The sequence below is a fragment of the Ctenopharyngodon idella genome, chromosome 8 (assembly GCF_019924925.1).
Source record: "Ctenopharyngodon idella isolate HZGC_01 chromosome 8, HZGC01, whole genome shotgun sequence".
Classification (NCBI taxonomy): domain Eukaryota; kingdom Metazoa; phylum Chordata; class Actinopteri; order Cypriniformes; family Xenocyprididae; genus Ctenopharyngodon; species Ctenopharyngodon idella.
Window position 1 is genome coordinate 6,154,870 of NC_067227.1, and position 24,522 is coordinate 6,179,391.

At 45.0% G+C, this 24,522-nt stretch overlaps 1 protein-coding gene across 1 annotated transcript in view; it reads right to left on the minus strand.

Annotated features, from left to right (window-relative positions):
* LOC127517607 (uncharacterized) overlaps positions 1–21,608 on the minus strand; it is a 120,144-nt gene extending 98,536 nt beyond the window's left edge. Inside the window, exon 1 of the mRNA XM_051903489.1 lies at positions 20,195–21,608. Within this exon, the coding sequence (XP_051759449.1) occupies positions 20,355–21,608 (1,254 nt within the window). The 3' untranslated portion in view covers positions 20,195–20,354. The remainder of the gene's footprint in view (positions 1–20,194) is intronic.
* Between the last annotated feature and the right edge of the window lie 2,914 nt (positions 21,609–24,522).

The window sequence follows — 24,522 nt, forward strand, 5'->3', positions numbered from 1 at the left end:
GTCGTCTGTGGAAGAACGTTGAGACAGAACTGCACCTACCCCCACCTCTGACGCATCGACCTCCACCACGAACTGACGTGAAGGATCAGGGGCTATGAGAATGGGGGCCGAAACGAAGCGGCTCTTAAGTTTGGCGAATGCAGCCTCAGCTGTATCGGACCACCTGAACATCGTTCTGGGGGAGGTCAAGGCGGTCAGAGGCGCAGCTAGTTGGCTGAAATTGCGAATGAAACGCCGGTAAAAATTGGCAAACCCCAGAAACCTCTGTAGGGCCTTACGGGAATCTGGACTTGGCCAATCTACCACAGCCTTAACCTTGTCAGGGTCCATACGTACTCCCTCAGACGAGACGATGTATCCTAGAAAAGAAACAGACTGTGCATGAAAATCGCATTTCTCCGCCTTGACAAAAAGCCCATTCTCTAGCAGCCTCTGAAGCACTCGCCTGACGTGCTGAACGTGTTCCTGGAGAGAAGAAGAAAAAATCAATATGTCATCCAGGTAGACATATATGAACTGGTCAACCATATCTCTCAACACGTCATTGACGAGTGCCTGAAAAACCGCCGGGGAGTTGGACAACCCGAAGGGCATGACCAAGTATTCAAAGTGCCCCCTGGGGGTGTTAAAGGCGGTTTTCCACTCATCCCCCTTCCGAATGCGAACCAAATGATAAGCGTTACGTAAATCCAATTTTGTGAAAACGGATGCTCCCTGCAACCTCTCGAAGGCTGAAGACATCAACGGCAAAGGATAGGTATTCTTTACCGTGAAGTTGTTCAGTCCTCGGTAATCAATACAAGGTCGCAAGGAACCATCCTTCTTCCCCACAAAAAAGAACCCCGCCCCCGCTGGAGAAGAGGAAGGTCGGATGAACCTTGCTGCTAGAGAATCAGAAATATATTTCTCCATGGCCTCCCTCTCGGGAACAGAAAGAGAGTAAAGTTTGCCTTTAGGTGGAGATTTACCTGGCAGTAAATCTATAGCACAGTCATAGGGACGATGCGGAGGGAGAGAAGCAGCACGGGACTTACTGAACACTTCCTTCAGATCCAGGTACTCCACGGGCACGTTTGATAAATCCGCTGCCTTCTCCTGAAACACAGAAACAGACACAGACGGATAAGCAGACACAAGACAAGACTCATAACACTGAGTGCTCCATTCGGAGATAGAGTGCTGGCGCCAATCCACCCTGGGGTTGTGTTGATTAAGCCAGGGATGACCAAGAACTATGGGTGCCAGAGGGGAGTCCATGAGGAGAAACGTGATGGTTTCAGTGTGGTTGCCTGACGTAGTAAGAGTTATGGGACCGGTAGTAAGGGAGATGCTGGGGAGTTCCTGTCCATTGAGAGCATTAACGGAGATCTGTCTGGTGAGAGGTGTGATGGGGAGATGAAATTTCTGAGCGAAATGAATGTCCATGAAATTACCTTCGGCTCCGGAGTCCAGTAAGGCTTGGCAGGTATGTGTGTGGTTGGCCCATCTCAGTCTTACCGGAAGGAGAGTAGATGGTGAGGACTTCTCGGCAGAGATCCCACCCGAGAGTATCCTCTTCATTACTATCGGGCTTGTTCTTTTACTGGACACGCATTTAAAAAATGGCCCGCTCCTCCGCAGTACAGACATAGTCCTCGGGACCTCCGCCTCTCTCTCTCCTCCCGGGAAAGCAGAGCTCTCCCTACCTGCATGGGCTCGGGATCAGCGATGGGACCGACCGTGTCTCCCTCGTTGGTCGATCGACCTTCCGCGCCTCTGAGTCTTTGGTTAGGATGAGTGTACCGCTCCAGGCGGTTAAGACGAGCATCCACTCGCAATGCCAGGTCGATAAGTCTGTTGAGACTCTGGGGAAGGTCCAAGATGTAAATCTCCCTTTGGACACGGTCGGCCAGCCCATGCAGGAACATGTCCCACTGAGCCTCTTCGTTCCATCTGCACTCTGCCGCCAACGTTCTGAACTCAATAGAGTAGTCGGCTACTGTACGATCACCTTGTTTTAGTTCTGCGAGGAGTCTGGCAGCGTCCTTGCCTGCCACCGCACGGTCGAAGACCCTCTTCATCTCGGCGGCGAGTGCCTGGAACGAGGTGCAGCATGGATCCTTGTTCTCCCACACCGCCGTTCCCCATAGTGCCGCCTGACCCGTGAGGAGGGTGAGTACAAACGCCACCTTGGACTCTTCTCTCTCAAAGGTCCGGGGCTGTAGGGAAAAATGCATAGAACACTGTGTAAGAAAGGCTCTGCAAAAATTGGGCTCACCAGCATAGCTCTGAGGAACAGGTAGGCGTGGCTCAGGTTGGTCACCCGGCTCCGGTGGTGTGGGGGGAATTGGCGGTGTGGGCGGCGCAGTGGGATTTCTCAGAAGTTGTAATTGTTGGGAGAGCTCGGACACCTGCGTCACAAGCGCTTGCACAGCGCGCCCTGTGGTGGTGATACTCTCCTGCTGCTGGTCCATACGAGCGATACTGTGGTTGATGAACTCAGTCAGTGAAGCTGAACTTGCTGCATCCATAACGTTGGTCAGATCGTTCTGTCACGGGAATCATATGCGGATGCAAGTTGCAAGTAAAAATCTCTTGATTGAGAAAACAGTAAAGTCCAACACGTTGCAGCCAGCAGGAGAGTGGTGACGCAGGGACTTCGATGGGTAATCCTGAACAGAAGAGTGAAGACCGTGTGTAGAGTACCCGGAGTGAAAGGAGAACACCAGGTGAGAAATCCAAACGAGACTGGAACCGGAACGGCACGACACGATGACTCAGACTGAGGAACACACGAGGAGAACAGGAAGCAGCACGGGGAATCTCCAACAACGATCTGACAAACATGAGACGAAAGACAGGGCAATAAATAGGCTGGTAGATGACATTCAGCTGCCGCTGATCACTGATAATCAGCGGTGACGCCCACATGAAACAATCAGCGTGACGAAACACACACGCACACACAAACACACAAGACCAGAATGAGACAGCGGATTACCAACCGTGACAGCCATTGCATGCTATCACAGTCCCACATATGATTATGAGCATGACAAATTAAAGCGATCGACTTCACATTGCTTTTATATGCAATTTTTAACTACCACATTCCTATTAACGATCATTCTGGTAGCACGTGAAGGCAGCATCAGTGAAAACAGACAGACAATGGTAGCTTTAGCAACATTAGCCTTACAAGTGCCAAGAAGCTCTTTCAGAAAGGCGATTTGGAAAACAAACACGTGATACTTACTTCTTCTGGAGGTGTAGCTGGATCACGAACAGTTGGCACTGCTCCATCCCTCAGGAACAACTTTTGTGCAAAACCTGCTTTATACTGACCCTCATTCACAAATTCCGGTGTAAAATGATTCGCGCAGACATAAACAAATTTCGGCAAAGTTGAGGGAGTATTTCCTTTGAAAACAAAATTAATCCACCTCGTCTTCAGCGGCTCAGATTTCGGGAGTAAATGGAGAGAGCTATGTGGATTAATACATCCAGCTACAGAACACCTAAAATGCATGGGAGACATTCTCGTCAGTGCAGCAATGGCGGACTGTGTACAACTCGCTGTGAACTCGATCAGGGCGGTTCTATGTTAAAACGGCAGTGTCTGTCAACATTCGTGGGTGAGGCCTTTGGCTAATGTGACGTCACATTAGCACCATGGCTGAAAACAGGTCATTAGGAGACACTGCTTATGATTTATGGGGATAAAAAAAAAAGGTGTGGGTGGATTTTTATCACTATAGGGTGGTTGTGTACACACACTGCCAACACACGTTTATGTTACACACCATGTAAAAGTTAATTTTGCATAATAGGTCCCCTTTAAAAGTGCCCGTAGTTACAGAATCACTCACATACAGGTAAGCATGTCAGTAACAAAACTTTCACTATCGTCAGGAACAAAACTTTCTGTTATTGTTAGGCTGCATAAATTAGGTCAGCCAGAACCGGAAACACTTCCTATAACACCAGATGTACTCGTTACATCAGAAGAAGAATGGCATCTACGCTAACATTAGTCTCTCTGTTTATCCCGAGGTTTACCGTAGTCAGCCGTATCCGGGCTGTATCCAGGTGAGATCGAGGACCTAGACATGACCACAACGCAGCCCTGAAGTGTCAGCAGAGATTGAGTCAACTAGATCATCCACTATGAAGGCCTCATCGACACGACAGCCAGTGGCACAGTTCCTCAACAAACCGTCAATACCGGAGTGATGAATACGATCCTCAACCTGATGTCACCTGTTGGAGTTTGGGTTCCTTGCCGCTGACTTGCTTAGTTGGGGACACTTGACATTTGATATTCAACAGTGTTTTGATCTGCCAGCATTGACACCATTGTATGCGAACTGAACTGAGCTGGATGATGACATCACTGTTCACTCCAGTGCTGATATAGATAAATTAACTAAATTAATAACTATTGATTCTTACAACCGAATGAATCAATACTGAATTTATTTAAGATGGACAATGATACCATTTTCTTTAAGAGCTGCTGTGCAGCCAAAATTATATACCAGTTATCACTGTAAAGCTGCTTTGACACAATCTGCATTGTAAAAAGCGCTATATAAATAAAGGTGACTTGACTTGACCTATCACTACTAGCAAATTAACAGGATTACATTAATCTGGCCATTTACTAAAGGACATTTACTTTTCTTTTTTGGCAGGGAGCATTATTAAACACTCTTAGTGTGCCAACATCAAGACACTAGACTAGTGTGCCAACATCAGGGATTGAGTCCATGGCCCATTTAAGACACAAGAGATAGGCCTATACTGTGACGGTGTCATGTAAAATGTTTCAAGCCCTGGAAAATTTGCCAACAACAGGTTGGTACACTGTAAACAATGTTTGTTATTTTCTTTTATATGTTTTGTTTCTTTTATGTTTTTGTTATCATTATCATGCTATTTAGTTTAATGTTTATTGAATTATTTTGCTGTTGTGTTACCCTGATGCCGTTTTGTCTTTATGTGTATGTTATTATGAGTATTATTTCTGTTCTGTGCTTAGAAATCATGTTCTGGAAAAACTCCATGAGGGCCATCAGGAAATAGTAGAGTGCAGAGAATGAGCACGCCAGCCATGTATAGGGCCTTTTGGCTACGTTCAGACTGTCAGTCCAAATCCGATTTTTGTGCATATCCAATTGAAATCCGATGCAATTTAGCAAACTGAACGTCAAAAATTCATGTTTAAATTGAACAAACCTTACCAAGAGGAACACTAATCACACTAATGGTGATTAATGTTTTTTTTAAAATCACTAAATAGATGTTTTATCATTTAATTAACTAAAAGACAAATATGTACATATTCTCATCAAACAGGTTTATTAGATATGGCAAGAAAAGAATGGATAAACAGGTAAGTGGTGATTCTTGAGATTGTTAGCAGATGAAATAGACTTAAATAGACTGGATAACTGTGAGTCTTTGTCTTACAGAACTGGAGGAGCACACACACACACAAGGGAACAACTCTGAGATGAGGGATGACTGTAAGATGATTTGGATGACGTAACAGCAGTAATCAGGAACATAAAAGGGGGTAAGCAGTCTGTAGCATCAAACAAGGTCAGACTAATGACTGAGGGATTGTGTGTGCTCTATAGTGCAGTTTATGAGGGCTTGAGTTCCAGGTGTGAGTGGTTAGGTGCCAGGGAGGATGATGGGAAACGCAGTCTGTGACAATATACTGTGATGTACTGCTAACAAGTAAATATAACGAGGGGAAACAGGACATAAACCAAGAGTACAGACACAGAACTATGACAACAAAATACAAAATATGTATTGTTATTGCTTTGTTGTAGCTATTTTAATGATATAATTGTTGGGTGCTGCCCCTTTAAGGACGCTGGTACGGTGGGAACATGTGATTGCTTAGAAAAAAAAGTTGCAGATAGAAAATCACTGATAGAGAAAGCCATGTTGTTCTCATGTTAAACCTCACTTAACTTCTATAACGATTCCAGTTTGAAACTATAACTTAAAACTATATATTCCCAGTGTGGTGAGTAATTCATATATTGTTTAAGTGAATTGATAATTTCTGATATGTTGTAGATCGCTATTTGCGATTAGCGCCATTGCGCCTAAACGGCTAATTTTATACACTTGTATTTTGATGTTAGTGTAGACATTTACTGTTTTATATTGCTTGTTGAAATATTCATGCAATATATGTTGCATTTAGTTGGTAAACAAAGTTTAGTACGTGTTTGTGACACAGAGACTGTTCTAGAAATATGTGATAATGCTTAATGCATATACGTAATATTTTCTGCCAATATGTGATATTAGCGTTATAGGGATTATTATATTTTGATTTATAAGCATATAATTTAATGCTTACAATCTAAAGCTGATGTTTAAATGTTTGTAGAAATTTATTTGGTGATGTGAACAATACTGGATAGTAATTGTGAATTGTTTTGTTTTACAGTTTGACCACACACACACACACACACACATATACACATAATGTGCAAAAAATACTCAACTAAAACTACAACAACAACGACCAAATGTGTACATTGTGAGTTCTGCACGAGAGGAATAAAAGACAAAATCAAGATCTAAGTTAATGTTATCATTTCATGGGTAACAATAATGATTTATTAATAAAAAACTACATACATATAAAAATGCTTTAAAAAGAAAAAAAACTTGAGATTAATACTTGTTTTTAATAAACAGAGAATTACTTAAATTATGTAAACATACAAAATAGTATTGTATTGTTTTTTTTTTTTTTTTAAACATAAGGAATGTTTATTTTATATTGTATTTTAATATTTTATATTATATTTTATATTTTAATTTATTTTAGATTAGATTAGGTTAGATGACCTGGAAAAATGTGTTAACAATAAGCGAAACTGGAACATGAATTTACATTGAATTAAAAAATCAGTGAGGAATTTGCTTCTGCAATTCTGAACACCACTGCATGCTGGACAGAAAATATAATTCCACAGCTTTGGGAAAACATAAAAAACATCAGAGCTGTTTAATAGTGCAATATGACAATATGATATAATATATAATTGATATAATAAACAATCTGGCACCTGGCAATTACATAATTGCTCTAGACATGGGTTTTCAAACCTTTGCTAAAGACTCCTAAAGGCTTCAGGAATAGTTTGAGAAAGCAATCTCATCTGTCTTGCCTTGTGCCATCAGACAGAAATGCTGTCTGTTCCTCACGTGTTTGACTGCATGTTTCACACATGGCTGCCCAGTGAGCAGTTATGACATCACACTACACACCAGTATTGCATTAATTTTTTGTACTATGCTATTGCACTCTGTGTTCACGCTGTGTTCACAATGTACCAAAGAACATCTTGAAAAAAATCACTTTTTTCAGGTGGTAACATGCTCAATGAAACAAAATTGCCCATATTTCATAAACATTCTAGAAATGCATGTTAAATATTTTTTAATTTTACATCATGGCGGTACTTTGTTTTACATATTTCAAAATCCTAAAGCTGTATGTTTATGTCTGTGTTTAAATGAATTCTGAAGTTTCAATGCTATCTCAAACATTTTGAATGTAGTACGTTCACAGTAACTAAAGTGGATTGCATTAATTCAGACTGGATGCATGACAGTGAATGGTTTGAAAATGGAGGAAGCAGTATTATGTAATTTTATATGTGTGAGTGCCAAAAGAGAAGGGCGTGTCAGTGTAATGACAAGTAGAGGTATTTATAGCCTCACAAGAGAAACAACAGATTTAGGCCACCAAGAGTATATGTGTATGGCACAAGGACACAGTTGCATAATCACCACTAAGAAGCTCAATCCACAAAAAACACACATATACGCAAACACATAATTGTATACAATTATAGAAGGGGCCGTTTGATGTGGACAGCTATGCTCATTAATGCCATCTCAGTGAAGTACACTTGGGAGTAATGAAGACAACAATAAAGACAGCTAATTCTTGACACCTTAGTCAAGTCAAGTCATCTTCATTTATATAGCACTTTTTACAATACAGATTGTTTCAAAGCAGCTTCACAGTGATAATAGGTATTTAATTAATGGGCAGAGATTGTTTTGGCTTTACAGCAGCTCTAGGAAAAAATTATTATCGAGCAAAAGTAAGTTTTTGATTGATTCACTTCAGTTGTAAAAATCATTAATTATTAACTAAGGGGTCGCTTAAATGACACCTTTTTAACTGAAAACAGAAGACTTTTAATGAGTTCTTGCCATTCATTTACGTGATTAGTCTATAGGTATGCGAGTTTGAATGTGTATGTGCGCAGACGCTTGGTCTTTCTTTACAAAGTGACATCGCCAAATTACTTGTCTGGTCAGCATAATACAGAATTATTAGTCGTTTCCGCGGATCCTTGCAAACTGGAATCATTTTGATAACGTTATTCTATACAAAAGGGAAAGGAAAGGGAAGGAGGCCTTCGCAGGGGATAGTTTAGTTGACGCTTCAGGGCTGCATTGTCGTCGTGTCTAGGCGCAGGTCCTTCATCTCATCTGGATACGGCCTGGATCTGGCAGACTACGGTAAACCTCGGGATAAACAGAGAGAGACTAATATTAGCGTAGACACCATTCTTTTTATGATGCAGCGAGTACATCAGGTGTTATGGGAAGTGTTCCCAGTTCCGGCTGACCTAATTTATGCAGCCTAACAATTTACAATTTGAATTATAGAAGTAGATAATGTGTTATGTGTATGCCAGGTTAAAGAGATGTGTTTTTATTCTAGATTTAAACTGACAGAGTTTGTCTGCTTCCCGAACAATGCTAGGAAGACTGTTCCAAAGTTTAGGTGCTAAAAAGGAAAATGATCTACCATCAATTTTGATATACTAGGTATTATCAACTGGCCAGAATTTTGAGATCGCTATAGACGTGAAGGACTGTAATGTGTTAAGAGCTCGCTCAAGTACTTGGGAGCTAAACTATTTAGTGCTTTGTAAGTAATTAGCAAGATTTTAACATTTATACAATGTTTAATAGGGAGCCAATGCAGTGTTGACAGAACTGGGTTAATATGGTCATACTTCCTGGTTCTAGTAAGAACTCTAGCTGCTGCATTTTGGACCAGCTGGAGTTTGTTTATTAGGCATGCAAGGCAACCACCCAGTAGAGCAATACAATAATCTAGCCTTGAGGTCATGAATGCATGAACTAACTGTTCCGCATTTGTCATTGAGAGCATATGTCATCATTTAGATATATTTTTAAGATGGAAGAATGCGGTTTTACAAATACTAGAAATGTGGCTTTCAAATGAAAGATTGGTATCAAAGAGAACACCCAGGTTCCTAACTGATGACGGAGACTTGACAGAACATCCATCAAGTGTTAGATAGTATTCTAGGTTATTACGTGCAGAGGTTTTTGGTACAATAACTAGAATCTCTGTTTTTTGTTTTTTTTTTCTTCAGAATTAAGTAGTAGGAAATTGCTAGTCATCTAATTTTTTATATCAGCTATGCATTCCATTAATTGGACTACGCACTTAGACTACGTCAGAAACAGAACATGGAATCCATTCACTGTCGGGAATGTGTTGTCTCGCGTCTCACCGTGCCGCATCCAGTATTGTCAACTGATTAAAATGGGTTCTATTATAATTTGACGCGTCGCATCGCGCCGCTCGCGTCCGGTGTAGACACGGTGTTATATTTTTTTAAAACAGCGACAACTTCGTCGCAGATATGTGTGTTTTAGCAAGGCGGTCTATGTTGCAAGTTGGTGAATGAAGATACTTGCCAGGTTACATGTCATTACTCTGCTTTATTAATTTATCCAGTGTAAAACCCGGACACTGCCACAAAAATGTGGCTTTTTGTTAATGACTGTCCTACTACAGGATTTAACACAGAGTAACAGCTCACTACCAGTTACAAAAGACACTGTAACTGTCTCAATTAATTTAAATTATCCTTTGACTATGTTCTGGCCCGCCATCTAGTGGCGAAAATTTTTTTTTGGCCCGATGCCAAACTTAATTGCCAACCCCTGGTCTAAATCCTGACTGGAAATCCTCACAGATACCATTTCTTTCTAAAAAGGAGCATAGTTGTGAGGATACTGCCTTTTCTAATATCTTTGACAGAAAAGGTAGATTCGAGATTGGCCTGTAATAGACTATTTCTGTAGGATCAAGTTGTGTTTTTTTTTTTAACAAGAGGTTTAATAATAGCTAGCTTAAAAGTTTTTGGTACGTATCCTAATGACAAAAATGAATCAATGACATTAAGAAGAGGATCTATGACTTCTGGAAGCATCTCTTTCAGTAGCTTAGTCGGTATAGGGTCTAACATACTACATGTTGTTGATTTAGATGATTTAATGAGTTTAGACAGTTCTTTCTCTCCTGTAGCAATGAATGGAGTTTTTCCTCAGGGACACTACAATGCACTGTCTGATGTGATACTGTAGTAGACGGTTCCATAGTTATAATTTTCTCTCTAATATTATCAATCTTGTAAGTAAAGAAGTTCATGGAGTCATTGCTGCTGTGCTGTTTGGAAATGTAAGGGGTCGAAGCTTTATTTCTCATTAATTTAGCCACTGTATCAAATAAATACCTAGGGTTGTGTTTGTTTTCTTCTAAAAGGGTTGAAAAATAATCAGATCTAGCAGTTTTTAAGGCCTATTTTATACGCAATCATGCTCTCTCTCCACAAAATGCGGAAAACCTCTAGTTTTGTTTTATTCCAGCTGCGCTCCATTTTTCTGGCTGCTCTTTTAAAGGGTTAGTTCACCCAAAAATGAAAATTCTGTCATTTATTACTCACCCTCATGCCGTTTTGCACCCGTAAGACCTTCGTTAATCTTCGGAACGCAAATTGAGATATTTTTGTTTAAATCCGATGGCTCTGTGAGGTCTACATAGGGAGCAATGACATTTCCTCTCTCAAGATCCATAAAGGTACTAAAAACATATTTAAATCAGTTCATATGAGTACAGTGGTTCAATATGAATATTATAAAGCGACGAGAATATTTTTGGTGCGCCAAAAAAAACAAAATAACGAATTATTTAGTGATGGCCGATTTCAAAACACTGCTTCAGGAAGCTTCGGAGCATCATGAATCAGCGTGTCGAATCCGCAGTTCGGAGCGCGAAAGTCACGTGATTTCAGCAGTTTGGCGGTTTGACACGCGATCCGAATCATGATTCGACACGCTGATTCATAATGCTCCGAATCTTCCTGAAGCAGTGTTTTGAAATCGGCCATCACTAAATAAGTTATTTTGTTTTTTTTGGTGCACCAAAAATATTCTCGTCGCTTTATAATATTAATATTGAACCTCTGTACTCACATGAACTGATTTAAATATGTTTTTAGTACCTTTATGGATCTTGAGAGAGGAAATGTCATTGCTCCCTATGTAGGCCTCACGGAGCCATCGGATTTAAACAAAAATATCTTAATTTGTGTTCCGAAGATCAACGAAGGTCTTACGGGTGTAAAACGGCACGAGGGTGAGTAATTAATGACAAAATTTTCATTTTTGGGTGAACTAACCCTTTAAGGGCCGAGTGTGCTCGTTGTTTCTTTAATCTTTTTTAAGTGCAAAGGAGCAACTGTGTCTAAAGTGCTGGAAAAGAGAGTCAATAGTTTCTGTTGCATCATCGAGTTCTTCTAAGCTATCTGGTATGCTGAGGAGATGAAACTGATCAGGAAGATTATTTATAAAGTAATCTTTAGTGGTAGAAGTGATGCTTCTACCATATTTGTAACCAGGAGTTGGCTTTGCAGCCTTGGCTAAATGAAGTATACATGAGACTAGATAATGAGCTCTGCTGCAGAATTTCAACGGCATCAATGTCAATTCCATGTGACAATATTAGATCTAAAGTATGATTACGACAAGGAGTGGATCCTGACATGTGTTGCCAAACTCCAAGTTTAGAATAAAATCTCTAAATGCCAATCCCAGTGTGTGTTTTTTATTATCTACATGGATTTTAATATTACCAACTTTATCCGCAGCCAGTACTAACTCTGATAGAAAATCAGCAAATTCTTTGATAAAGTCTGAATGGTGCCCTGGTGGCCTGTATACAGTAGCCAGCACAAATGTCAAGTGGAATTTATCACTTACACTAGATAACATTACATAAAGCACTATCACTTCAAAAGAATTATATTTGAAACTAGCCCTCTGAGTAATACTGTAAATTACAGCAACACGTCCCCCTTTGTCTTTTGGACGTGGCTCATGTTTATAACAGTAATCTTGGGGTTTGGAAATGTAATATAATCGTCTGGTTTTAGCCAGGTTTCTGTCAAACGCAGCACATCTAGGTTATGATCTGTAATCATATCTTTTACAAAAAGTGATTTTGTAGACAGGGATCTAATATTAACCAAGCTTTATCATTTGTTCATCTGTATTATATCTGTTTTTTATTTGTTGAACATCAATTACATTTTTACCCTTAAATTGGTTTGAGAGTTTTTTTGTATTTACCAATTCAGGGAACAGACACGGTCTCTATGTGATGATATCTAGGTGAAAGAGTCTCTATGTGTTGGGATTTATCTGACTTCTGTGACGTGAGACAGCTAGCAGACGGTTTGTTTAGCCAGTCTGTCTGCTTCCTGACATGGGCCCCAGTTAGTCAAGGTTCATCTCTAATGGGGCGTTCACACCAGACACGACTTGCGCTAATAAATCGCGGTATTCACACGTAGTTGGAAGCTTGAACATTTTAAGTTTACTCACTTCATTTGCGTGTGAAATTCACTTCACAACAGACGCGAATTCGCGTCATGGGAGGGGCTTCTGTCCCTCAGACTCTCCACTTCTTTCTGCACACTTCCTCTTAATAAACACATCAACTCATCAGTGGGAAAGTAGTTGTAAAATACGGCGAATAAGCTCAATTTGCCGGCTTTAGCTAGCTTGTTATCTCAATATGTATATATGTAGCTCAAATTAAGTAAAGAGCGTTTTTTACAACTTACCAGATTGTCCGACCTCCTCGCTCACTTTCTTCCAAAAACGTTTCCAATAGTATATGAACTCTATATTATTCTGCATACATCACTTAGACACCCAGCCACTGAGTGATGATAGTCTGCTATGTATCTCATCACTCCGACGAACAGGGAGGGGTCCAGAGCAAATTACAGTTTCTGACATCGTACTTGCGAGTTCACACACCTCTTTAATGTTAATTTTAGTGATCTCCAACTGGCGAAGTTATTATTATTAACGTCGGCACTAACATCATTAGTGCCGACGTTAATAACAATCTTAGTGAATTTACAATCAGCATTAGCCAGCACTTTTAAATTTGCTTTGATGTCAGGCACTCTGGCTCCCAGCAAACATGTGGCTAGTAGCTCTATTTTCATGTTCCATGTAATAGAATCACCAATAACGTCTCGGTTACGTATGTAACCCTCGTTCCCTGAGGGAGGGAACGGAGACGTACGTCAGTAGTGACAATCTAGTCCGCACTACAGTGAGGGTACAGCAACTGTGGCGATGGGACGTACGTCTCCGTTCCCTCCTTCAGGGAACGAGTGTTACATACGTAACCGAGATGTTCCCTTTCAGTCGGTCACGTTCGACGTACGTCAGTAGTGACCGACGAATTGGGATCCCAAATAAAGCGCCACAGTATGAACCCCTTCCAGTGCCCAGCGCAAGCTCTAGCCACTCAGCGCACCAGTGGGACGGGGAAGGGGGCAAGCTTACACCGAGAGAGTCTACTGCTGTTCCGACATACCCACTAAGTAAACTAGACTACACTGGGGAAGCGAACCCGTAGGGGATGCTGCGGAGACCACTACCCACCCGTAGGGGAGGAATTTACGTGGAGAGTACACATATGGACTGGCCATGGGCAGTTCACATATGGAGTCCCTGGGATGGCTCCACCTGGGTAGGGGGAGACTCATCTGACAGGTGACAGCAGAGCTGGCTCTGCTAGGGAAAGACACTGGCTCGCCGTAGGGAGTTGACCGTGGACAAATACACACATGGGACCACTCACATGGAGGGGTCACGACATGTGGAACCCAGCCAAACGTCAACGTCGGAGACGGAGGTTTGGCCTGGCATCAGACACTCCGCAATGTCCGAGCCGAAGGGGGAGGCGGAGGAACTTGACAGGGTTCGCCAAGCGGGGAACTCAACTGGAGTAAAAAGGATGCACGTATCCGCCCCAGGGGGCGGGAGTGGCATTGCAAGCCGACACTAGAACGGGCTCTTCGCGTCTACCGGCTGGTGGAAGCGAGTACATGGGAAGATACTGGTTCTGCACGAAGGCTATAGAATCTAGCGAACGTGTTAGGTGTCGCCCAGCCCGCAGCTCTACAGATATCTGCCAGCAAGGCGCCATGCGCCAGCGCCCAGGAAGAGGCCACTCCTCTGGTGGAGTGGGCTCTCAACCTGAGCGGGCAAGGCACGCCCTGGGACTCATACGCCAGGGCGATGGCGTCCACTATCCAGTGGGCCATCCTCTGCTTGGAGACAGCCTTTCCCTTCTGCTGGCGTCCGTAACAGACAAAGAGCTGATCTGAGGTCCTGAAGCTTCGCGTTCTGTCCACGTACAGGCGCAGAGCGCGGACGGGACAGAGCAAAGCTAGGGCTGGGTCTGCCTCCTCCGAAGGCAGCGCTTACAGGTTCACTACCTGATCTCGAAAGGGAGTGGTAGGAACCTTGGGCACATATCCAGGCCGGGGTCTCAGGATAACGTGAGAGTCACTGGGCCCGAATTCCAGGCACGATTCGTCAACCGAAAATGCGTGCAGGTCCCCTACCCTCTTGAGCGAGGCCAATGCAACCAGAGGACGGTCTTTAGGGACAGTACTTTTAACTCAGCTGATTGCAAAGGCTCGAAAGGATGACCCCGGAGAGATGTAAGAACCAGGGTCAGATCCCAAGAGGGTACAGAGGGGGGCCGGGGAGGATTCAGTCTCCTCGCCCCCCTCAAGAACCTGACGATCAGATTGTGCTTCCCTAGCGATTTACCATTAACTGCATAGTGATGTGCGGCGATAGCGGCAACATACACCTTGAGGGTGGAGGGAGACAGCCTTCGCTCCAGGCCCTCTTGCAGAAAGGAAAGCACGGTTCTGACCGAACATGATCGGGGGTCCTCTCGCTCTGGTTGAGAGGAACACCATTCGATGAACAGGTTCCACTTCAGCGCATAGAGGTTCCTCGTAAAAGGAGCTCTAGCGGAAGTGATAGTGTCTGCGACCGCTTGCGGGAGATCACTCAGAACCTCCGCGTCCCGTCCAGGGACCACACATGGAGTTTCCACAGGTCGGGACGCGGGTGCCAGAGGGTGCCCCGTCTCTGAGTCAGGAGGTCCTTCCTCAGAGGAATGGGCCAGGGAGGTGCTGTCGCGAGGAGCTTGAGGTCCGAGAACCAGGTCCGAGTGGGCCAGTATGGAGCCACTAACAAGACCTGCTCCTCATCCTCCCTGACTTTGCACAGGAGCTGTGCGAGAAGGCTCACTGGGGGAAACGCATATTTGCGTAGGCCCCGGGGCCAGCTGATTGCCAGGGCATCCGTGCCGAGCGTGCCACCGGTCAGGGAATAGAATAACTGGCAGTGGGCAGTCTCCGGGGAGGCGAACAGATCTATCTGTGCCTCACCGAAGCGCTGCCAGATCAGCTGGACCACCTGGGGATGGAGTCTCCATTCGCCCGGAAGCGGAGGCTGCCGTGAGAGCTGGTCGGCTGCACGGTTGAGCACGCCTGGGACGTGAATGGCACGAAGCAACCTCAGATGCTTCTGACTCCATAGCAAGAGATGGCGGGCGAGTTGAGACATACGGCGGGAGCGTAGACCACCCTGATGGTTGATGTACGCAACGGCCGCAGTGCTGTCCGAGCGGACCAGTACGTGCTTGTCTGTCAACAGCTCCTGGAAGCTGCCCAGTGCAAGACGTACTGCTAGCAACTCGAGGCAATTGATATGCCAATGCAGTTGGGGCCCCGTCCACAGACCCGATGCTGCATGCCTGTTGTACGTGGCTCCCCACCCCGTGGAGGAGGCATCTGTGTGGACCACAGCATGCCTGGACACTTGTTCGAGGGGAACTCCCGCCCGCAGGAACGACCACTTGGTGAGGGTGCGACGGCAGTTCGGTGTCACAGGGACACGGAACATACCGTGCTGCCACGCCCATCTCGGGACCCGGCCGTGGAGCCAGTGTTGAAGCGGCCTCATATGAAGCAATCCGAGCGGCGTGACTGCGGCTGCCATATGCCCCAAGAGCCTCTGAAAGAGTTTCAGTGGGGCCGCTGTCCTGCGCTTGAGCATACTCAGGCAGGTCAACACTGACTGGACGCGCTCCTCGTGAGGCGCGCAGTCCGGGCGACCAAATCCAGTTCCATACCGAGATAAGAGATCCTCTTCCTGAGGGAGAGTTTGCTCTTGTCCCAGTTGACCCGAAGACCCAACCGACTGAGGTGAGCTAACACCATGTCCCTGTGTTCGCACAACTGCTCCCGCGAGCTGGCCAGGATGAGCCAGTCGTCGAGGTAGTTGAGGATGCGAACGCCCTGTTCCTTGAGGGGAACAATGGCCGCCTCCGCAACCTTCGTGAAGACGCGGGGCGACAGGGCCAGGCCGAAGGGTAGGACTTTGTACTGATATGCCCGACCCTCGAACGCAAACCGTAGGAAGGGTCTGTGACGAGGCAGAATCGAGACATGAAAATACTCGTCCTTCAGGTCGATCTCTGCAAACCAATCCTGGGGACGGACGCATTCAAAAATGCGCTTCTGCGTAAGCATTTTGAACGGCAGCCTGTGAAGGGACCGGTTCAGGACACGCAGATCCAGGATTGGCCGTAGCCCACCGCACTTCTTTGGTACAATGAAGTAGGGGCTGTAGAAGCCTGACTTCATATCGGCTGGAGGGACCGGCTCGATTGCATCCTTCGCCAGGAGGACAGCAATCTCCACCCGGAGAACAGGTGCATTGTCCAGGGACACCTGAGTGTAGTGGACACCCCTGAAGACCGGGGGACGCCAGGCGAACTGAATCGCATAGCCGAGTGTGATTGTGCGAATGAGCCAGCGGGACAGGCTGGGGAGCGCTATCCAGGCTTCCAGACACCGAGCCAGCGGGACCAAAGGCACCACAGACGCACCGGGGGTGGGGCAGCGAAGCAGAGTGCTGGAACCCGACTCGGACGGCGCAGCGGCCCAAAGTGGGGTCAGACTCTGCGAGGTGACAGTGTGAATGGCCGCGTCCGCGACCGGCACCCTGCTGTTTGGCTGGTGTTGGCTGCTGCTTTGCTGTCTTAGCAGGGGCGGAGGACGACGCAGGCGGGCGCCCTCGGCGACGAGCGGGCTGAGGCTGTGCGGCCGGCAGTGGGGTGGAGGCAGCAGCGGACCGCCGGGGCAGGACGTGTTTAATAGCCTCAGCCTGATTCTGGGCGGCAGAGAACTGCTGGGCGAAGCTCTCTACCGCGTCGCCGAAAAGGCCGACCTGTGATATGGGGGAGTCCAGGAACCGATACTTGTCGGTATCCCTCATATCTGCAAGGGTCAGCCACAGGTGGCGTTGCTGGACCACAAGCGTGGCCATCGCCTGACCAACAGAACGTGCCGTCACCTTTGTAGCGAATCTGTACAGGTATTTAATTAATTTATGGGTGAAATATATGAATATAATAAATCATAAAGCTTTATGATTAATTATAATACATATACCGACCCGAGAGGGAATTATACATATATTGTGAATTAATTACAACGAATTATAATCAATTACATATATGATTAGTTCTGGTTTGATAATAATTTAGAGAAACTATTAGTTTGTCCAGCAAACCGTTAGCTCCTCATAGCCGATTATAAAAGGAAGGTTTTTCTCTGGCCACGAGAAAGACTTCCTATTCTAGCATCAATGCGTAAAGCAAGGATACTGGATCGAAACGTTAAAGTGACCTGGGTTTGTTGCATGAGCAAAAAAAGACAATCGAGCATGAATATAATGTATTTAATATATATGAAACTACGGATACAGAGACTATACTACTAAACATACACAAACAATACACATATATAGAAAGCGAAAGTAAAGTCAAGAAAACAGAGGTGATCAAAGGAATGGCAACTTACTAACAGTTAAAACCTTTGAGAGCCAGCAAGGAAACTCAGCTTACACATCGAGCTTAAAACGCTTTGGAAAGAATGGTTCTATACTTGCATAGGTTCAGGTGCTGTGGTCGTTTCGTGTTTCTGCAGGAGTTTCGGTGCGTGCGGCTGAAGCGATTGGTCCTTTTCCGAGAAGGTTTTCTTCGGAGGGATTTTCAAACAAGGGTTTAACTTAAGAGTAAGATGACCGGAAAATAAAGAAAAAGAGTCCGTCTCCTAGGCGATGAAGAGTGAAGACTTAGGGCGACGGATGAAGAGGGTTTGACAAAGAAACTTGTTGCCAAACGATGGTCGTCCCGAAGAGAGGGGGCGCGTGATGGAAGCGCGGTCGCCGAGACGTCCGGGAGAGACGTGTGTTAAATGGCGAGAGACAATGAGAGATGCGTGTCGTTGTGTTTTAAGGACAACAGGCCAGAACGCCTCCTGGGATACATCAGCCAATGATGAGGGTGCGATTTTGGCGGGCAAACTCTTTCTTTGTCTCCATTTATGACCTAATTTGCATGGTTTACGAAGTGTCCGATCTGAGTACATTTTCTTCAAAGTACCATTAAAAATAGAAGAATGCATTTTACAGTCATGTGACATACATTTTCAATTAGAGCATAACGAAAGCTTTACAATGAGACCAAACTTGTCAGATGGCAAAGACATAAAAGGTGAGATACAGTTTATACTTGAGTTTTATCGTTTAGAAGAAAACTAATACAACTACAGTCATAGCTAAGCTTATATACTAGGGATAAATACATGCACCTTTAAATACAGCGACGGGTACATATTGGCACAGTCATATTTGGAGGATAAATGTACATTCACAATCTCCATGCGTGTTTGTGAGTGTTTGTATGTGTGTGGGTATTGGGGTTGTGGCCAGTGTCTGTGACCATATGTCCTTTAGTCCCACCAGGGTGACTCTTTGAAGTCTCTGGGGCTGGTGAGAATGTGTTCTGTTTTTCTTTACTGGGGTAACAAAGGTGCCAATGGGGCAATTGGTCCCGGACTTGCCGGAGCCGATTCGTGATTTACATGCACAGTTCAGGAGGCTAAAAGCATTCTGAAGATTCTAACTTGACGGGCAGATCCAATTTTGAACAGACACTACACCTTAGTCGCCCGGAGGGCGAGGTCCGTGGCGGCACGCAGCTCCCCAAGCAGCTGCTGGTCAAGACCTCCCTGGGGCATTTCCATCAATGCTTTTGCCTGATGAATTTGCAAAAGAGCCTTGGCATGCAGGGCGGAGGCAGCCTGTCCGCAGGCTCTGTAAGCCTTCTCTGTCAAGCCTGACAAGAATTTACAGGCCCGGGATGGGAGATGCGGCTCACCGCGCCAGCCGAAGGCCGTTGGACACAGTTGCATCGCAACAGACCTCTCGACTGGGGGAATCCGCGTATATCCCCTAGCCTCCCCGCCATCCAGGTTGGTCAAGTCAAGTCAAGTCACCTTTATTTATATAGCGCTTTTTACAATGTAGATTGTGTCAAAGCAGCTTTACATTGATAACTGGTACATTGTTTGGCTGCACAGCAGCTCTTAAAGAATAGTGTCAATGCAGGCAGATCAAAGCACTGTTGAATATCAAATGTCAAGTCAAATGTCAAGTGTCCCCAACTAAGCAAGCCAGAGGCGACAGCGGCAAGGAACCCAAACTCCATCAGGTGACATCAGGTGGCAGACAAGTGGCAAATTGGTGTTAAAATGGAGAAAAAAACCTTGGGAGAAACCAGGCTTAGTCGGGGTGCCAGTTCTCCTCTGGCCAACAGTGCTTTGTTACAATTCAGGTTGCTATCATAAGTCCAATAGGATCGCAACATTAAAAGTATTTATTTCAGTTCCATCCAATTGAGGATCGTATTGAGGATCACGCCGGTATGGACGGTTGTTAAGGAACTGTGTCGTGGCTGTCGTGTCGATGAGGCCCTCACAGTAGATGATCTAGTTGACTCAATCTCTGCTGATACGTCAGGGCTGCGTTGTGGTCGTGTCAAGGTGTAGGTCCTTGGTCTCACCTGGATACGGCCCGGATCCGGTTGACTACGGTGAACCTTGGGATAAACAGAAAGACTAATATTAGCGTAGATGCCATTCTTCTTCTGATGTAACGAGTACATCAGGTGTTATAGGAAGTGTTCCCGGTTCCGGCTGACCTAATTTATGCAGCCTAATAATCCTTTAACGGATTTGAAAATATAAATTGGTAATGTGTTATGTGTATGCCAGGTTAAAGAGATGCGTTTTTAGTCTAGATTTAAACTGACAGAATGTGTCTGCTTCCCGAACAATGCTAGGAAGATTGTTCCAGAGTTTAGGTGCCAAATAGGAGAAGGATCTACCACCTGCAGTTGATTTTGATATTCTAGGTATTATCAGCTGGCCTGAATTCTGAGATCGCAATAGACGTGAAGGACTATAATGAATTAGGAGCTCGCTCAGGTACTGGGGAGCTAAACCATTTAGTGCTTTGTAAGTAATTAGCAAGATTTTAAAATCTATACGATGTTTAACAGGAAGCCAATGCAGTGTTGACAGAACTGGGCTAATATGGTCATACTTCCTGGTTCTAGTAAGAACTCTAGCTGCTGCATTTTGTACGAGCTGTAGTTTATTTATCAGGCGAGCAGAACAACCACCCAGTAGAGCATTACAGTAATCTAGCCTTGAGGTCATGAACGCATGAACTAACTGTTCTGCATTTTTGGTGAAGGTGGACGAGGGACCAGGTCTCGCACGAACACTATAGGGCGTCCGCCAGGACCTGGTCACCTCATCATGCACCTCCGGGAAGAATGGCATCGGGGCGGGGCGCTGGGGACCAGCGCGGGCCTCCCCGAGGTACCAATCATCGAGCCGAGAAGGTTCGGGACAGGGTGGAGGGTTCCAGACGAGCCCGACCTTCTCGGCAGCCCGGGAAAGCATAGCCGTCAACTCAGGATCGGGCTTGGACAACGCTACGGTCCCGGAGGGAGGTAACACAGCCGAGTCCTCATCTCCCGAGGACTCTTGCTCACCTTCTGGTGCCACGATCGACATACGGTCATCCGCCGGTGCTCCGAAAGATACGGCTGGTCGCTCCGTAGAGGGACCAGCACGCTCAGTCAGAAACACCACCGGTTGCAGTGAGGTAGAGGGGACAGGGGCCCGCGGAGTGGCGCTCGGCGAGGAAGCCCTGACTGTGATCCTCAGATCACCCTGCCTACACGCTGACACACCGTCACCCCGGCCGAAACCATAGAAAACGGCGGAACGGGGCATAGGGGAGGGGACCCCCGCTCCCTGAGAACCAAGGAACGAGAGTCTCGATCTCAACACTGCAATAGTCATGTTCCCACAATGAGAACATGAACTATCCACAAAAGCTGCTTCAGTGTGCTGAACGCCCAGGCACGTGATGCAGTGATTGTGGCCGTCAGGGGGGACCAATGAACGACCGCATCCAGTAACGCACAGACGAAATGACATCTTGAAAAAGACGCAGGGTTCGTCTGTGAAGCTCTTTTAGGAGGGGAAAATTCAGCTCTCTAGTGCTGAAGCACACAGGGAGTGTCACGATGTGTTCGGGTACAGCACTCCCCGAACACAACGGAGGAACTGGCCCAAATCGCAACAGACAACAGCTGGGAATTTGGAAATTCTATGCTGTAAAAACAGCAGTTGAGAGCTTAAGCTCAGGCTCCTCGGGAAGCTCGCGACCTCGCTGAAGTGCCGTCACACCAACACAAGAAGTAATTTTCCTTTCTTCCTTGGCTTGAAGAATTCACTCTAGAAGTCTGAAAGCTGGAACACAACTAGATGGCTCCGAAGCGAAAGACAGAGGGTGATGGCATCTGCTCCCCTATTTATACCACCTGGCGGGGGCGGTGCACATTATGCAAATATCGCACGCCAACTCCATTGGCCTGTTGTAGTTCACTCGAAGCTGATAGGGCTCTCTAGCGATATCCCAATTCGTCGGTCACTTCTGACATACATCGAACGTGACCGACTGAAAGGGAACTAGGGCACTTTCAAAATGATTCTCAGTGGGTGCGTCACTGAGTGGGAAGAACCTGTTTGATGTTCTAATCGGAACGAAAGAGTGGTGTTTTGTCCCTATGCCGTCTCACAGTCACCCAGTTGCCCTGCTGCACGGGCTATAGCCAGAAATGAACAATGTACAGAGTTCACTAAGCTAGTCGCATCCAAAGCAGTATCTAAAGCCCTTGCATTCTTACTATCCTCAAGTTTGGATGTGTGTCTCTAATTCTGAAATCTTCTCCGTCAGCCTGAATATCTCCCTGCATTTATCACATGTAAATCTCACCGCAGACAGACAAAGCTATGCTATACATGTGGCAGACAGAGCAAGTGACAATAACAGGTGAAGATGACATGACTTACCGTGTTTGTTGACTGATCCTACTCACCACAGTTGTTTGATGGACTCGTAAAGACATGAGTGCGCGAGAGAAAAAAGCCGGCAAGCACGTATGGCGGGTTAACAGGCTAACAAAATGCTAGCGCGCTGTCCTAGCGATAACGATTTAGATTAAAGCTAGCGATGTCAGATTAACATGATAGGCAATTTTAGACAATATCTGATATATGGTGATGAGTAAGTTATATTTAACAATATAAACAACAAGGAATGATAGTAAATAGAGATTCAAAACAAAAAGCTATACGGAGCTCACAGACGCAAACCACTCAGCAGTGAGGCCATAATAAACAATAAAACACAAACAGATACATACATACAAAATACACAAGCTTATTTATAGGCAGAAACTCCATACAAAAAAAAAAACACTCTTGTGAGGCACACAGGAGACAACTCATTCAAAAGTGAGTTTGACATTAGCATGTTATGCTATCAACACAATACTCTAAGAGGCATAAAAAATACACAGCACACACAAGCATTCCCACCCATCTCAATGGAAGCTGCTTGGCTCGTACAGGACTGACTCCCTGGAAGTGTGAGATTTAAAATCTTCTATTATTGCTCATGGGTGCTTTATTCTGGAAACAGTTGCTTTTGAGGCAATCACCTGAGCCGTAAATGTCATGTGAATAATTACTCTGTACCACAGAAAAAAGATGTCATGACAACACTGATTGACTGATATCACTACAAGAACACATAAAGTTCCAAACCCTTCACTAGCGCCTAGAGCTATGATATCACATGGAAAAACAGTCCATCCCACACTTTTCTCCAAAACAAAATTGAGCACTTAAAATAACTATAATAGAACTAGAATGTACATTTACTGAAGAAAATGTGAATGGTGCTTGCAGTGGCAAAATCCGGCACTCAGTTGTTAGGGTGTTTCTAGGCAATTGCTAAGGTGTTCTGGGTGGTTGCTATGGTAACCTGGATGGTTGATAGGGGGTTGCTAGGGTGATGCTAAGGTACTTGGGGTGGTTGCTAAGGTGTTGCTAAGTGGTTGCTATGGTGACCTGGGTGGTTGCTAGGTAGTTGCTAAGGTACTTGGGGTGGTTGCTATGGTGTTGCTATGGTGTCCTAGGTGGTTGCTATGGTAACCTTGGTGGTTGTTAGGGTGTTGCTAGTGTGTTCTGGGCAGTTGCTATGGTAACCTGGGTGGTTGCTATGATGTTACTAGGTGGTGGGTAGTTGTCACAGATGGTTACTATGGAGTTTTTATAGTTCTTAGCATGATTTAGTCTGATTTAGTACTTAGCTAATCACTATTAGCATGTAGCTATTCACTGCTAGCATGTGTAGCATGTTGGAAGTCCTGTTTGCTAGCATGAGTCAAAAGAGCCAACCCCCATGTTTCTATGATATTCTGATGCAGAGATATAGGTCTTGCAAAATGGTTGCTAGGGTACACCTGTTTGGTTGCTAGGGAGTGGCTTGGCAGCTGCCAATGATGATACTCCAAAGGCTGCTTGCCAATATGAATGATATAAACCAACCCCCATGCCTCTATGATATTCAGTTTTGAAGATATCCTTCTTTGCTTTGGGTTGCTAGGGTGCTCTAAATGGTTGCTAGGGTGTGGCTATGAAGTTTTGAAGGTGATTCGTGATTGGCTGTTTGCTGCCCCGAGTTAAACGAGCCCACCCTCATGTTTCTATGACACTTCTATCCAAAGATATTCCTTTTGATCTTTTTCAATGGAAGTCTATGGAGCCTTTTGCTAGGGTGCTCTAAATGGTTGCTAGGGCGTGGCTTGATAGCTTCATAATGATCCTGAAAGACTGATTGGTTGCCTGTGTAAAATGAGCCCACCCCCTTGTCTCTATGACACTGTGATCCAGAGTTATGTTCAATACAAAATCCCTATGTAATTTACCATAGTAGGAAAAATGTGTATGCAGTCACTTTCTGGTTCAAGGGCACGGCTTCACCATAGTATGTCTATGGGGC